The 15,105-nt window shown below is 54.3% G+C and overlaps 7 protein-coding genes across 7 annotated transcripts; 4 read left to right on the top strand and 3 right to left on the bottom strand.

Annotated features, from left to right (window-relative positions):
• Positions 1 to 634: 634 nt before the first annotated feature.
• PG985_013874 (uncharacterized protein) lies at positions 635 to 1,713 on the top strand (the record flags this gene model as incomplete). Its single annotated transcript, XM_066833640.1, has 2 exons — positions 635 to 651; positions 732 to 1,713. 2 exons carry the CDS (start codon positions 635 to 637, stop codon positions 1,711 to 1,713), a joined length of 999 nt encoding a protein of 332 aa, XP_066678380.1.
• A 381-nt stretch (positions 1,714 to 2,094) lies between these two features.
• On the top strand, positions 2,095 to 3,972 carry PG985_013873 (uncharacterized protein; the record flags this gene model as incomplete). The annotated part of the gene is made up of 1 exon (XM_066833639.1): positions 2,095 to 3,972. The coding sequence occupies one exon, from the start codon at positions 2,095 to 2,097 to the stop codon at positions 3,970 to 3,972; it is 1,878 nt and encodes a 625-aa protein (XP_066678379.1).
• Positions 3,973 to 4,622: 650 nt separating this feature from the next.
• Positions 4,623 to 5,206, bottom strand: PG985_013872 (Calcineurin subunit B; the record flags this gene model as incomplete). Its single annotated transcript, XM_066833638.1, has 3 exons — positions 4,623 to 4,633; positions 4,701 to 5,109; positions 5,192 to 5,206. 3 exons carry the CDS (start codon positions 5,204 to 5,206, stop codon positions 4,623 to 4,625), a joined length of 435 nt encoding a protein of 144 aa, XP_066678378.1.
• A 1,157-nt stretch (positions 5,207 to 6,363) lies between these two features.
• PG985_013871 (Enhancer of polycomb-like protein 1) lies at positions 6,364 to 8,216 on the top strand (the record flags this gene model as incomplete). The annotated part of the gene is made up of 2 exons (XM_066833637.1): positions 6,364 to 6,513; positions 6,606 to 8,216. 2 exons carry the CDS (start codon positions 6,364 to 6,366, stop codon positions 8,214 to 8,216), a joined length of 1,761 nt encoding a protein of 586 aa, XP_066678377.1.
• A 369-nt stretch (positions 8,217 to 8,585) lies between these two features.
• Positions 8,586 to 9,266, bottom strand: PG985_013870 (uncharacterized protein; the record flags this gene model as incomplete). Its single annotated transcript, XM_066833636.1, has 2 exons — positions 8,586 to 8,906; positions 9,177 to 9,266. The coding sequence occupies 2 exons, from the start codon at positions 9,264 to 9,266 to the stop codon at positions 8,586 to 8,588; spliced, it is 411 nt and encodes a 136-aa protein (XP_066678376.1).
• A 1,700-nt stretch (positions 9,267 to 10,966) lies between these two features.
• Positions 10,967 to 12,079, top strand: PG985_013869 (uncharacterized protein; the record flags this gene model as incomplete). Its single annotated transcript, XM_066833635.1, has 1 exon — positions 10,967 to 12,079. One exon carries the CDS (start codon positions 10,967 to 10,969, stop codon positions 12,077 to 12,079), a length of 1,113 nt encoding a protein of 370 aa, XP_066678375.1.
• Positions 12,080 to 12,468: 389 nt separating this feature from the next.
• PG985_013868 (5'-AMP-activated protein kinase) lies at positions 12,469 to 14,114 on the bottom strand (the record flags this gene model as incomplete). Its single annotated transcript, XM_066833634.1, has 2 exons — positions 12,469 to 13,120; positions 13,258 to 14,114. 2 exons carry the CDS (start codon positions 14,112 to 14,114, stop codon positions 12,469 to 12,471), a joined length of 1,509 nt encoding a protein of 502 aa, XP_066678374.1.
• Between the last annotated feature and the right edge of the window lie 991 nt (positions 14,115 to 15,105).

Here is a 15,105-nt window from a genome sequence, read left to right as displayed (position 1 = left end):
CAATCCGCCAATGGATGCCATACTTCCCGTATATGGGCCCACTCGCTCGGCGGATTTCGATGCGAAGCTGCGGATATGCAGGCCAAACTATAGCCGACCACGTGCATGGGCAGGCCTAAGCAGACAGGTAGCTGATGGGCCATTATACTAACTGCCAACAACCAATCAGACCAACCAACGTCAATAATATCACATATTAAAAAGAACGGTATTCGTGCCATCAAGACACAGGTCTGTGCCAAAGCTGCGCCTGCTGCTATGACGTAGTAGTAGCTCAACTTCAAGCCCCTAGAATATTTACCTGCATATACAGACACATGGTTCTGTATGGCTCCTGCGTCCAATCATGCTCGAGCATCCTTTCAGCAGTCAAGACCATAGCCAGAATGCAGTCAATCTAGTCTGAGGGAGGATCCTTGCATGACCGGTGGTGGAGGAGAAGACCCCAGTTTGAAACGCCCGAACACGAACTAAAACGAAGCATCCCGAGATCCATAACTTTGTTTCAACAACGACGACGACGACGATATAAACCGTGTCGCGCCTACGTTTCTTTGTTCGTCTTGTCCACTGCGTCCCAAAATCAATATCATTTCTTTGAATTGCTCTGTCCGTCTAATTCCCAGCAATCACGATGCCACTCTTTGAGCTGTAAGTATTTGCTTTTCTCCCCTTTGCCACGACTCAAGTCAACCATTGTATAAGTTAAGTTGTAGCTAACTTGGGCCTAGTTCACCTTTCCAGTTCTTTGTTTCCCAGTGGACGCCCCTGCCGTACCCTACCACAGACTGCACAGACAAAGTCGTCATCGTCACCGGCGGCAATGTCGGCCTCGGCCTGGAGGCCGCGAGGCATTTTGTGCGCCTAAACGCGGCCAAGGTTATCATCGCCTGCCGGAGCCTCGAGAAGGGCAACGCAGCCAAGGCCGACATCGAGTCGACGAACCCGACCCGCAAGGGCGTCGTCGAAGTCTGGCAGCTGGACCTGGCCTCGTTCGAGAGCGTCAAGGACTTCTGCCGCCGCGCCGACCAGCAGCTCGACCGCCTGGACGTTCTGCTCGAGAACGCGAGCGTGCTGCACACCAAGTTCTTCGAGCGCGAGGGCTACGAGGAGCAGATCACCGTCAACGTCCTCTCGACCTTCCTAATGGCGCTGCTGCTGCTGCCGGCGCTGCGGCGGACCGCGACCCGGTTCAACGCGACACCGCACCTGACCATCGTGTCGTCCGACGCGCACGTCGTCACCAACTTCCGCTGCCGCCACGCGCCGGCCGTCCTGCAGGCGATGCGCGGCGACGACGACATCCTCTCGCGCTACGGCGACACGAAGCTGCTGCAGATCCTGCTCGCGCGCGAGCTCGCCGAGAAGCTGGACGGGTCCAGCAGCAAGAAGCAGCCCCGCGTCATCCTAAACACCCTGAACCCGGGCCTCTGCCGCACGGAGCTGTTCCGGCACGCCCCCTGGCCCTTCACCTGGATCCTGTACGTCAGCATGCGCGTGTTCGCGCGCACGACGGAGATGGGCTCGCGCAATCTGCTGGCGGCCGCCACCGCGCCGGAGGATACCCACGGAAAGTACCTGTCGGACTGCAAGATCTGGGATCCCAGTCGCTTCGTCCGCAGCCAGGACGGCGCGAATGTGCAGAGGAGGGTCTATGCGGAGCTGCTGGAGGAGCTGGAGAAGATAGAGCCTGGAGTGACATCCAACATATGATAGCATTCTTATCTATTGCCTCCCCTATTGCTGACTTTCTTTCGTGGCAAAGGGGGTTCACTCGCCGCTCTTCTTCGACCACAACAAGACTGATTGTTAATAGCAAACCCTTTTTCTCACCTTGGCACAATGAGTCTGAACAGAAAGAGTAGCGGGACCTCTTAGCCGAAATTTCAACAAAGAAGGCAGACAATTAGTATATCCGCTTACTTAAGTATCGCCGAAAGCCTTGGTGATTGATTCATAAATATGAGTGTGTAAACTGCGGATTTCAACCCAACGAGACAATCTTGCTGTGAACGGACAACAAGAGAGAGAGAAAACAGAAGAAGAAAGTAACCCCTGGTTTGATATCTACCAAGCGAGAGCTGCTTCTCCATGATGGCGTCGTCGTCCTCCTCCTCCCAGTCCACAGACGGGCGTAGCTCCCTGCTCACATTTGGTATCGAAATAGAGGTCGTTGTCGCATACCTAGACGAGGGCAAAGAGGATCCACACCCGGAAGACGGGCGCAACATCTACATTGGTGAAAAACTGGCAGATTGTGTGCCCCCGATGACCGAAGAATACATCCAAGCCATGGCCAGGAGATTTGTCGAAGACGCCGATGGGCTCGCGAACATGGCCGGGGACGAGCTCGGGATGTCCGTGGAAGAGATCCGAAATTCTCAACAAAAATTCGAAGATGTGTTTCGCCAGACAAACGTTTTCCCACGGTATGGCAAAGACCCAGACCAACGGGAGGAATGCCAGTTCATTCGGCACCGTATAGCTAAGTTCTTGAGGGCGCATGGCATACCGGCAATAAGCGACTCCAATGACGTCGAAACCTTGGAAACGGTGCAGAGGACTGTTACGGAAACAAATGAGCGTCTCGGCAGAGGGGACGGCGCCGGGCCATTACCGGGGATAAGCTACAGCGGCTACTGGGACGTGAACACGGACGACAGCGTGGGTGAAGAATTCACCAAGGAGTACCATTGGGCCTCCGTCGAGATTACCTCGCCCGTGCTCTACTTCTGCCCAGAATCGCTCGAGCTTGTCCGATATGTCGTCAATCTCCTACAATCCGAGTATAGGATCCTCGTCAACAGCACCATGATGCTCCACGTCCATGTCGGGCGCGGTGGGAAGGGATTCTCCTTTACAGAACTGCAAGCAGTCACCGCATTGCTCTACGCAGCTTCGCCGCGGATCGACCAATTGCACCCAATCTGGTGCGGACCTCTGGTTGCGTGGGCACCGGGCGCGAGACCGCAATCCCTCATGGCCAATCTTGACAAAAAAGGGATAAAGAGAGCAAGGCGTCGGAAGAGGGCAGCAGGACCGGGCAACTCTCAGTTGACCACGGAAGTACACATAGACGACAACGAAGGAGAAAAAAGTGTCAGCCGCGTATTGGTACCATATTATCAACCCCTTACCAACACAATGGCACACGTACTGCTTCAGCAGTGGTTAGGCCACCAGCGAGCCAATGCCTTCGGCGTCGCCCGCATCTGGGAAACCAGGTCGCTTGACGAACTGTACAGCTGCTTGAGCACGGTTTATTTGAACCCCGATGAACACTCGCACTTTTACAGACCCGCCTACAATTTTCGCAATTTGGTGGATAAACCAGTGGTCAAGAAAACGATCGAGTTCCGCCAGCACGCCGGTACAATGTCGCCTGACGCTATAGTTAATTGGATTAGTGTGGCGGCAGGCCTGTGCAGCTTCGCCGTGAATACGCCTTTCCACGAGGTCCTTGAACCGGTTATGCAGAAACTGGAACATCTTGACCCAAACTCGGCCACGTCGTGGGAAATGGTTGCTGCCTTTCACCATCAAGGACGAGCACTCAAGATGATCAATGCCGCATCGCTTTTATACGGCCAGCCTGGAGATCCATACTCTGTTTACGACTTGCTGCGGGATGTTGGTCTCGCCCCTCAAGCCGAGTTCTACCACCGACGAGGCCTCCACCCATTTCCACCTGACTTTTTCCCCATAAAAAATTATCATGTAGATTATGGTATAGAGTTTGCGAGTGACGAGGACAGGGATGAGGACGAGGATGAGGAAGAGGACGAGGATGAGGAAGAGGACGAGGATGAGGAAGAGGACGAGGATGAGGAAGAGGACGAGGATGAGGATGAGGAAGAGGAAGAGGAAGAGGAAGAGGATGAGGATGAGGATGAGGAAGAGGAAGAGGAAGAGGATGAGGAAGGGGAAGGGGAAGGGGAAGGGGACGGGGACGGGGACGAAGGCGAGGAGTAAGAAAAGGAGTAAGGAAAGGAAGGAAGCAGGTGAGGAGGCCGGAGATCGATGATGCTCCAAGCCTGACGACAACGGCAACACTAACCTTGGTGGTGGTAGCGACAATCCCAGGCCGGATTCGGCTGACCCATCTGCCAAAAAGTAAGTTGGTCAACTTCGAATGGATTTTGTCTGGTAAGACCCAAACATCAAGCCCTTATTACTAAAGGTCTGACCAGGCAATATTGCGGCCGCATGTCTGGACCTGCAGTACATAGTTGCCCTGCTTAGAACCAATTTTGACAAATTTGGGAGTCAAATATGCCTGTGGCAGAAGTTATCAAGGTGCAGTATTTGTAGAAAACGAAGTATAGATAGAGCAAGGCTAGTCATCAGCTCACGTGCTGACGAATATTGCCTTTGTGCCTGGTTTCAATTCTGTAACGCATTCCAAAAGAGCAAAACTAAGGGGCTTCCCACCATGTATTAAACGAAGACCGGAGCCTTTACGCAAATAGGTATTTATCGAGATACGTAGTCACAATCAGATCAAGGCATCAGCAAAAGAGAAGGAAGAGGAGAACAAGTGAGGCATGCTGCCCAGAGTCGAGGAAATTCGTGAATCATTAAAACGGATCTCTTGCTCCGTGTATGTGTATTCAGGCCGATATCTAGAACTGATCTGCTCCCACCCATTATTAGCAAACGGGCACCACCGCCGAGGCAAGAGGGGGAGGCACTGGACTTACCCAAAGTCATGCTCATGCTCACGTCCGTGTTCTCCACCATCTTGGTGAACTCCTCGAAGCTGATCTTGCCGTCCTTGTCGAGGTCGGCCTCCATGATGGTCTTGTCGACAATCTGCTGCAGCTGCTGGTCCTTGAGGTTGGAGCCGACCATCATCTTCAAGACGATGAAGAGCTCGCCGTTGCTGATGTAGCCGTCGCGGTCAATGTCGTAGACCTTGAAGGCGAACCGCAGCTTCTGCTCCTTGTTGGCGTTGCTCGTGAAGGCGCTCAGCCCGGACACGAACTCCTGGAAGTCGACGTCGCCGCCGCCGTCCTCGTCGAAAATGGCGATCATGCGCGTAGCAAGCGGGTTCGACGAGATCTGGGGCAGCGACAGGAACTCGTCGCGCTCGATGGTACCAGAGTTGTCCTACAGCAGCGGAAGAAAGCAAAACGTCAGCATTTGCGCGCCGGCGTCTGCGAGGGCGGGTGGGGCCCAGTATCTCTCGTACCTTGTCCAACTTCATGAATCTTTTCCGGAGTCTGTCCACTTCCTCTCGGTCGACTGTGTGTTATTGCGATTAGCGCAATTGCTTTCATCCTCGAATCATCCATGCCCTCGTACAGTTTGACCCTTGGACAATGTTGTCCATGACTGCACTCGTAGTGTTGCCCATCTTCGTCGATCCTGCCCCTCAGGGGGTGCCGCTCGTTATGATATTAGACGCCGACCCGAAAGTCTTCGGTATGCAATGCCTTGGCAATAAGCTGCTTCTTGCTCGGATATTGGGCGGGGGAATATATGTTGGATTGTTGGGGGAGAGGGCGCCGTAATCTTTGGGTTCTCGTGGTCAGGCTCGCAAGTTGAACCTCTTTTTATGTTAAGGAGAGAAAGCGAGGTCCGATGTAGCGGTACCGTACTTGCATCTGCTATTGAAGTAAGGCTGAGAGAAGTCGGAGGGAGCGCCACTCACACACCCACTTCGATACTAATTGAGCGGTCGCGGGGCTTCCAAAGGGGCTTCCAAAGCTCCCAGCGACCCAGCTCCCTCCCTCCTTCCCGTCTTTTTGGTCCCTGGATTTGGGTCGGGGGTCATTGAAACAAAGCGCCGATACTCCAGATTACTGCAATTCAATGCTTTAATGCATACGGCATGGTGAGTGGCAACACTACGGATAAGTACATATATATACAAAGCAAAGCCCCTTGAGTTTGCCTGTCGCTTTCAATCATTTGTGAATACACGTAGGCCAACTTATTAAAGCTTCTCTTCCAGCGCCTGTCACCGGCAATGACGAAATGTGCTGGCTAACCTGCTGTTTGAACTGCCAATCATCAGACAATCATAAGCAAATTCCAGGGACGACTGGATGACCCGATAGTGATTGCGGCTTATCGGTGCTATCTGACTACCGAACTAGGACTACGACATTCGGTTAGCGCGGTTTCCCGCTTTGCGACTGCTTATTGCAGTAGCCAAGGTGAAAATTTGCCAGCAGCAATTCCGGCCAACGTCAATGGAAGAGGCAGCGCAATAATCATCAACAAAGCATCGCCAAACACGCTCATCCATCAATCAAAGCGGCATTTTCATCATTAAATGACTTGAATTTTAATTTCTCGAGCTTTTTAGGGCTCTTTCGGCCAACTTTTGGGCTTGTTCCCGCCTCTCCTACCGCCACCATGTCGTCCTCCAGAGCCATGCGCATCAAAAAGCTCTCGCCCAAGACCATTTTAACAGTCTTGCTCGAGGGCCAAATAGATGCAAGCGAATATGACTCTCTTACCACGGAAGCAAAGATCGCGACGGGCGTGGACGCCGGTGAAGAAGACGTAAGTTGCAGTCACACACCCAGCAAGTTCTGATTGACGCACGGGCCACTTTGATATTGGACATCTCATGGCTAACTTGCTCAACTCAATAGGAAATCCACTTACAAGCCGCATTGAAAGGTGCCGGCCAGAGCACCGACAATGAGATTCCCGTACCACCCCCTCAGGTCAGTGAGGAGGTCAAGTACGAGGATTTATATTCTCGTCCTTTTGTAGAGCCTCGGGGCTACATCAAGTCCTCAGATACCGTCGAGGAGACATTAAGTTGTCTCTACGACATGACCACTGAGGACGATGAGTTCCTGAAGAATTACAATCAAAAGAGATCGTCCAAATTATCTGAAGATGATTTTGAACGTATCATGGAGCAGTTTGAGGCCACAACCGCGGAACAAGCTCCATTTGCTGCGGTAGACAACACAACAGTTTCATACGAAGTCATGGTGTCACGTATGACAAACTCACCTCTTAGCAAGCTTAAGACTCATGCTCAAGCTGTGTATGACCACTGGAAGGCCCGGCGCCAAAGTGATGGCAACAAGTCCCTTCATCCTTCCCTCAAATTCGAGACTCCGGGCCAGCAAGACCACGACGACATGGACCCCTACGTCTGTTTCCGTCGCCGCGAAGTTCGCCAGACTAGGAAGACGAGGCAACGTGACGCCATGGTCGCCGATAAACTGAAGAAGCTGCGTAGAGAGCTTGAGGATGGTCGGCAACTCATTCTCATGGCGCATCAACGTGAATTGATGAAGAGAGAGATGCTCAGTACTGAGCGACTTCTCTTTGAGCATCGTGAGAAACTCAAAGAGAAGAAAGTTCGCCTCGGCATCAAGGAAGGCGATGAGGACTTGTACAACACTAAGCCTGTCAAGCGCAAGGCTCCTGTTGAGTCCCAGCCGACCACCAAGGCAGCACCTACTCAACTTCGGGTTGCTGTGCGTCCTGAAGGCCGCCCAGCCGAACAAGAGCTGGTCCAGCTTGAGGATAAGGAGAAGGAGAGATTCGAGGAGTTCTTGCGCGATATTGCCACTAAGGCTGACACTCATCGCTTATGGAACATGAAGTATGTCGACCTCACTGAGAAGCCGCTCTCACCCCCCGGAGAGGTCGAAGAAAGCAGCTTCCGGCCTGCGAAAGCCCAGTTCCTCCCAACACCACCAGCTAGTGCCTCTGAATCAATGGAGTTGGATGAGGAACCAAACGAGGCTGCTCTTGCTGTCAAGGCCCCATCCACTCCGTTCTACTTCCGTGGCTTGTCGCCTGGAGCAGAACAGCCTATGCCCGGATATCGCCGCCGCATAGGTAGGAATGGTCGTCTTTGGATAGATCGTCGGAACGTCGGCCGCCTTGCTAGCCCCCCAAGCGACTCGGACATTCCTCAGAATGACCGCTTTGCGTATGATGAAGATGATAGTGACGATGAACAACCGGTGTATCACATCGACCCATACGACACGCGGCCCATGAAGTTTCGTGCGGGCATCCCCCTGAACATCATGCGGAATTACCGGCCTGGCCAAGACGGGAGCGCAGCTGCACAGACGACACCTAACGCTCGTCCGGCACTGCCGCCGCCGCACCAAGGGTCGACTCCGGGAGCCGGCCATGGCCAGCTGCAGGCGCAACAATCGCCATCGCAACAGGCGTCGAAACAGCAGGCCCAGCTGCCGCCGACACCGCAACCGCAGCTCACGTCTTGACGAGGTCATGCTGCGAAGAAGCCGCTGCCAACTCAAGGCGGTTCTTTTCCATGACCTCTTTGAGGTCCCTTGATACCCATCCCCTCTTATTTTTCTGTCGTCATCCGCGGATGCCTCGGGAGGGTCCTTTAGACAACTGTACATAAAGAAAAAAGATTTTAATGCGTCGTTACCATCGCTGGACAGGAAGGTTCGGCGTTGCTCAGCGATGGAACGGTGGTCGGCGTTGGAGCTGGATAGCAGATTTGCTGTATGAACAAACTGACGACGAGGCCTGCATGCATAGCAAAGGAGTTGGAAGGCCTGTTGATATTGTTGATTTGGTGGGTTGAGGCCCCGACGGATGATGAATAAAATTCTTGATAAGCCTCATGAACTCGTCTTTTCGTAATCCTGTGTGATGGCGATGTAAACAGCCTGGTGATCTCGGCTTGCCGACGTAGCAAGCGTAAGCGAGAAGACACAACTTGGCAGAGCCAGGAGTGTCGGCGCGATCGACTTGCTTCGAGGGGTTCGGTCGGCGGTACGCTTCGAGGGAGGAATGTCGAGTGCGTTGTAGCGATCTCCTGGATCTAGCATGAAAGCCGTTTCCGGCTCGAGCAGACACCCGTACCAGCCCAGTAGCAGCAGGCTGCAGCCGTAGAAGTGGTGGGTGCTACCACTCGTTGCGTACAGCGATGAAGATGCGATCTGGGCAAAGGAGTTGGCGGCAGCAACAAGTTGACAGGGTGCTCATGTTGGCCAAATGTAAGCAAAGGCGCAGAAGTGATGAGGTTCTGCGCCACGCCCTAAATTAAGAAGAAACGGCATTGGGAGTTTAGTATCGAGTTCGTCAAGGCCGAACTAAATAAAAGTCCAGGGGAGAGGGTTTCTGGAACAAGGTTTCCGAGGAGCTCCGCTTTTGCTCAGGCGGTCCGTGGACAGGCCAGCCCTTTCTTTTGTGCGAATTCCCGAACGTACGGAAGACGGAGAGAAGAGGCAACGCTTGGATTCCGAGGTAGAGTTGTAGAAAACAAGGTTGGTGGAGGGGGGAAGTTGAGTGGGCAGCATGATGTTGGAGTTGTGAAAGTGAGGCGTGGGCCGGGGGAAATGCACGGCAGACGGGGGCGGCCCAGAGGCGGCCCTCGTCTCTGCTGTCAAGTGACTAAGCTGATGGCATGTAAGCGGCGGCCGTGTAGGAAAAAAAAAAAGACTCCCCGGCCGCCGGTCCTCGGAATTTATGATATACGGTTCATGGAAAGATGTCGAAAGGCAAAGCCATCCGTAATTTCAGGACGTAGCAAGCTTATCTGGCGAAGTTGTGCTGTTCCGGTCGTTGGTAGAGGTGGTGGTGATATCCGTCAGGTACGGGCGGGTAATCTACGATCTGCGACGAGTCAAGCTGAGACGTCCGCCAATGTTCGAGAACGCCGACCGGACAGAGGGAAACGTGTTGAAAAGGGAAGAAGGCATCGCATCTGAAGGTCAGGAGACTCGGGGGGTATATCTGTTTTGCTGGAGATGGTCAGTAGGAGACTTCGGGAAGAAGGACCGTCGGTTGGAGCAGAGAAAGAGAGGTCGGCTTACTTGCACGCTTTTGCAGCTGGGGGTAGCTTGGCCTGGGAAATTTCCAGGAGGGTTGGAGTACGAAAAAGGGCTACCCTGGGGAAAGAGAAAAGGGGACGATCTCGACGACAACATAGCAGGATGAAAAACTCGGAGCAGCAGAAGTGAGGAGACCGGAGAAACGCAGTGCGACACACACACACGCACATAGAGCGAGAGAGAGAATCTGGTCGGCGGGTATAATTCCTACATCCATTGTAGTTTAAAGCAGTTCTCTCTCGGACAAGGGAAAGAGTGGGGTGGGACTAGCGGCGCTTGCGACGGACTTCAACTGCTCTCTGTGTCTGAGAGAGAGGGTCGTCTGGTGTTGGTGCTGGTGCCCGTCAACCGTCACCAGGTCCCCAGCCAGGTGGGCCCCCACATAAAGCAGGCAAAAACTGCAGATGCTGGGAAAAAAGGGTCTCTGGAGTAAAAATGAAGTACAGCCAAGGTCTCCTTTGGCTGCGATTCGGGCTCTGCAGAGACTTCACCGAGACATGGCCCCCTCTTATCGCCAGATAGAGTAGCACCTTATGTCAGCCAGCCATCATCTGGTCTTTGCGCAAGTCTTTATCGGGGATTCGACCCCACCAATGACTGCATCCCATCGGGGGCAAACTTCAGAGGGCCATTTGCTTGATGAGATTGACGCCGGGTTCGTACACGCAAAGTGTTGCGGTGATATTGCAAGTGATAATAGACTGAATTATACTTGGCAGTACTGTCTCTCATTTGATCTTTTTTTTCCCAGGCGGAACTACCCCCTATGCGTGCTTAGGAAAAGCGCATCGAGCATCCAGTGCGGGGTGAAGATCCTGGAATATCTGCCTTCAAACTCACTTACAAGCAAGCACCCAGCAACGATATATGTGACCAGGGGATTTACCACGTATCTCAGAACTTAGCCAGAAGATAAAAGGAGAAGATAAGCAAGGCGGACAATATATTCCAAAGTCAAAGACTTAGCGAATAGCTGTTCCTAAGAGCCCTCCCGAGTCATTCGGTCACATCGGGCGGTCAACAACTTCTTCTCGACACAACCCGGCGATACGCAAGACCCCTGCCCCACCTCAAGACCGCATACCTGCCCATATCGACAACATCCCGAGCCATCCAAGACCGAACAACCGACCCCTTCCCTACACCGCCCTCCCAGCACATCGCCAATGGCGCCCCTCTACGCCCTCGGCTGCGAAGGCAGCGCCAACAAGCTGGGCATCGGCGTCATCTCGCACGACCCCGAGACCAACAAGACCAAGATCCTGTCCAACGTCCGGCACACCTTCGTCTCCCCGCCGGGGACGGGCTTCCTGCCCAAGGACACGGCGGCGCACCACCGCGCGCACTTCGTCTCGGTCGCGCGCGAGGCCCTGCGCGCCGCGAACCTGGCCTCCCCCAAGGACCTGTCCTGCATCTGCTACACCCGGGGGCCGGGCATGGGCGCCCCCCTCACGAGCGTCGCCGTCGCGGCGCGCACCCTCAGCCTGCTCTGGGGCCTGGACCTCGTGGGCGTGAACCACTGCGTCGGCCACATCGAGATGGGTCGCGTCATCACGGGCGCCGACAACCCCGTCGTCCTGTACGTGAGCGGCGGCAACACCCAGGTCATCGCCTACGCCGAGCAGCGCTACCGTATCTTCGGCGAGACGCTCGACATCGCCGTCGGCAACTGCATCGACCGCTTCGCCCGCACCCTCGCCATCCCCAACGACCCCTTCCCCGGCTACAACGTCGAGCAGCTGGCCAAGAAGGCCTTCTTCGAGGCGGACGGCACGACCAAGCGGGAGCCCGTCCTGCTGGACCTTCCCTACGCCGTCAAGGGCATGGACTGCAGCTTCAGCGGCATCCTGGGTGCCGCCGACTTGCTGGCGGCGCAGATGCGGAAGCAGGACGCCATTCTTGCCAGCGGCGGCGCAATCAAGGAGGGCGAGGAGCGCATCACCCCTCAAGACCTCTGCTTCACGCTACAGGAGACCGTCTTCGCTATGCTTGTTGAGATTACCGAGCGCGCCATGGCCCACGTCGGCAGTAAACAGGTCCTCGTGGTTGGCGGCGTCGGCTGCAACGAGCGCCTACAGGAGATGATGGGTCTGATGGCCCGCGACCGCGGCGGTAGCGTCTATGCGACGGACGAACGCTTCTGCATCGATAACGGCATCATGATCGGTCTGGCCGGCTTGCTGGCGTGGGAAACGGGTTTCCGGACGCCGTTTGAGGATAGCACGTGCACACAGCGCTTTAGAACCGACGAAGTCCATATCAAGTGGAGGAGCGACTAAGCATAGAAAAGAAATACAAACAAGTAAAATGCCGCATTGCATCTAGAGAAACATGTTCTGGTCGCCTTTTACAGGCAGGACCAATAATTGGATTGAGCAGTGTCCTGGGCCACGGTCGACCTGTGGGGATTATTATTTGCTATGTCTCTTAGATTCTGCCTGCCAAACATCATCCATTCACACTCCGAGAGGGCTGTACCTGTCATTTCTGCCTACCAAGATGTAAGTATCGTAGACATTTCTGCCAATCACCCCTATCATGTATGGCCATTCATTAGTTACTAGGGGATCCGCTCCCGCCCATTACATGCTTCTCGTTTGATCCGCCGCGACGAACAACGCGACTTGCAACTAGCTATCATCCGACGTCGGCTTGTAAACTATTGTCGTCACATACTTCCCCGGGTGTTAGTGAAGCCGTTCTCAGCACAACATAGATGTATTAGACTCACCTTGCTCCTATATCTCGTCGTTGCCGACACAGCAAGAACATTATTCTTGATACTGCTAGTGGCAAGATGGTTTAGGACAGTATGATTGGGCATGTTCAAGACGCTATTATCGTCCTTGATCAGAGTGTGGTTGTTCATAATGGGCTTTGTTAGGAAGCTGGGCAGAGAAAGGGGCGTGGGAAGTTTGTCGAGAGCAGCAATGGACAGCTGATACGGTCTCGAGTCCTCGGGCTGGTCAAAGTCGGCGAGGTACTTGGGCAAACGTTCTGAGAACACCTCGGGTGGTGGGATGCTGAGAGTGCGTTTATGATGCACATTCTCCGCGTCTGTGAGCTTGTCCTGGGACCCGGGTCTTGATGGTAAAGCCGCGGCTTCCTCGGCGTCTCTGGGAGGAGAAGCACCACCATCAAATTCACGGGTCACGGCGGTCTCCCCACTTACTTCGATGTAGTTCACCAGGTTGTTGCCAAAATCGACAGTTGTTGGTAAATGAATCGAGGTTTCCATAGAGCCGTCCACTAAGAACTTGATATGGTGAGTTCCAGGGAACACTGGGATTACAGCCTCCAGGACACCCTCGCGGCCCTTGCTGTTGAAATATCAGTGACATGTACCTCATCTCAGGGGTGTGGTTCAAAGCAAGTCTTGTGATTTCATCGCCAAGGACTGACTTGGGATATATCGCACTTTAGAGGGGGCCGCTTCTTCGCAACAGGATATACTTACGCAGGAAATAGCCTTTGCTTCCGGCTCCATTGGAAGGGCGTGCCGGTCACATAAACCTTCTGCCCGCCCTGCAGCCATTCCACCCGAGTGGGCACCGTCGGCCGCGTCTTGTCGACCCTCAACTCCTCGGTGTCCTCCTCATCCGTAGCATTGCTTACGGCAGAGCTCTTGCGCTGCAAATCAGCCTCCTTGGCGTCCTTATCTAATTCAGTCACACTGTCGTCAATGGGTTCTCCTATATCCGTGGGAGCAATAATGGGCGACCCAGGCGTATGCACCTCCTCCTCAATAGGGAGAGGCAAGCGCGGGGGGCGATTCATTTGATAAGACATCTCCTGGACACTACTGGACCCTGGCCCGGTCAAGATGGAATCCTCATACAAGGAAGTGGAGCGGATTGAAGAAGACTCGTTGTGAGTTGGTATGGCTGTAGGGACGGCAACCGGTTTGGACGGCTCATTCTTGATGGCGCTATCTTCCGTTTCGGCCTGCTTCGACTTGGTGGCAGCAGACCGAGTGCTGGGAGCAATAGAAGTCTGTGGGCTGGGAGTTGGGGAGGATTGACTGAAAGTAGACAGCGGCCTGGAGTGTGCGCCTCTGGGGGGTCCAATCGTGGAACCTTGTGCCTGGACTACGCTGGCCTCGGGTGACGAGGCGGCCGATCTGTGCTGGTGCTGGTAGCTAGATATCAGGTGCTTGGGTTCCTGGTGCTTAGGTTCCTTTTGCCTTGGCCGTGGGGGATCAAGGGGAGCAGAAGCAACACCATGACCCTGTGGTTGTCCGTCCCGGGAAGGTATGTGGTGGTGGTGATGTGTGGGGGTATCAGGCTTCGACGAGGTCGAAGGTGTGTTGCCCATTGTATAGGCGTGGGGGAGGTAGAGGCGGGATAGACCCTGCCCCAACCGGACCTACGAGGGAACGGGGTCGAAGCTGAGCTCAGCTGAGCTTGTACCGTGCCAGACAAAGATTGTTGGGGGGCGAAAAAAAAACCAGATGGCCAGATCCAGATGGGCAGTACGGAGAAGGAGGTTCAGCCCTGGTCGAAAAAAGAAGAACAAATGGGCGGGGACTGTCGCGAAAACGTGGCCGTAGGCTGATGTTGCTTTCTTTTTTCCCCTTGTTGCGCTTCGCTTTTGCTTGTGCTTTCAACGTTGATTCATGGCGTGTGCATCAAGTGACCAGGTGGAGCTTAGCAGGATGGGAAGACGGCGGGCGGTTTGGGGTCATGAGACCAAAAAGCCCAGGCGGGATTCGAGGATAAACCAAACGGTGTAACCGGTCAGGGCAACGTTGATCCTCTTTCTACCCAAGCTCCAGACCGACAGGTTCCAGATGCGCGGCAGTGATTGGGTGTCGACAGGTTCGGCGGCCGCTGCTGTGTCTTTCCCGTTAGGTAATTGTAATTGTCTGGCGGTAATGTATGATGCGGGTTTGGATCGCAATGAGAGAATGAGTGGCAGAAGTGGAAGGAGATCCGGGAAGGAATAGACGGAACGGATTTCAGGCGACGGAAGTTCAAAGAAGGTAAACTTTAACCCCCCAGTTCCCAGCTCTCAATGCCTGCTGCAGCTGCCCACTGTTGCTACGTATGTAGGTTGAATGATCGCGCGCGCCTTTGACCCGGAGAGCCCAGTCCAGGTGGTGGCCCAGTGTGGCCCAGTGTGGAGGGGTTATTACTGATGCATGGTCTGAGCTCGACCGCCCCGGTCGCTCCAGTTTATCGAGTTATTCCAGCCTCTAACAGGGGGGGGGGGGGCTGAGAAGAGCAAGAAGAAAACCAAGCAGCGGGTTGATGGGTTCAATTCCAGTGACGTCGGGGTTAACAAAGCGCTCGATTTATGTAATGAC

The sequence above is a fragment of the Apiospora marii genome (genome assembly GCF_038362585.1).
Source record: "Apiospora marii strain CBS 49790 chromosome Unknown utg000011l_segment0_segment0, whole genome shotgun sequence".
Classification (NCBI taxonomy): domain Eukaryota; kingdom Fungi; phylum Ascomycota; class Sordariomycetes; order Amphisphaeriales; family Apiosporaceae; genus Apiospora; species Apiospora marii.
Note: the sequence above shows the minus strand (reverse complement) of the source record. Positions and strands in the feature narration are given on the sequence as shown.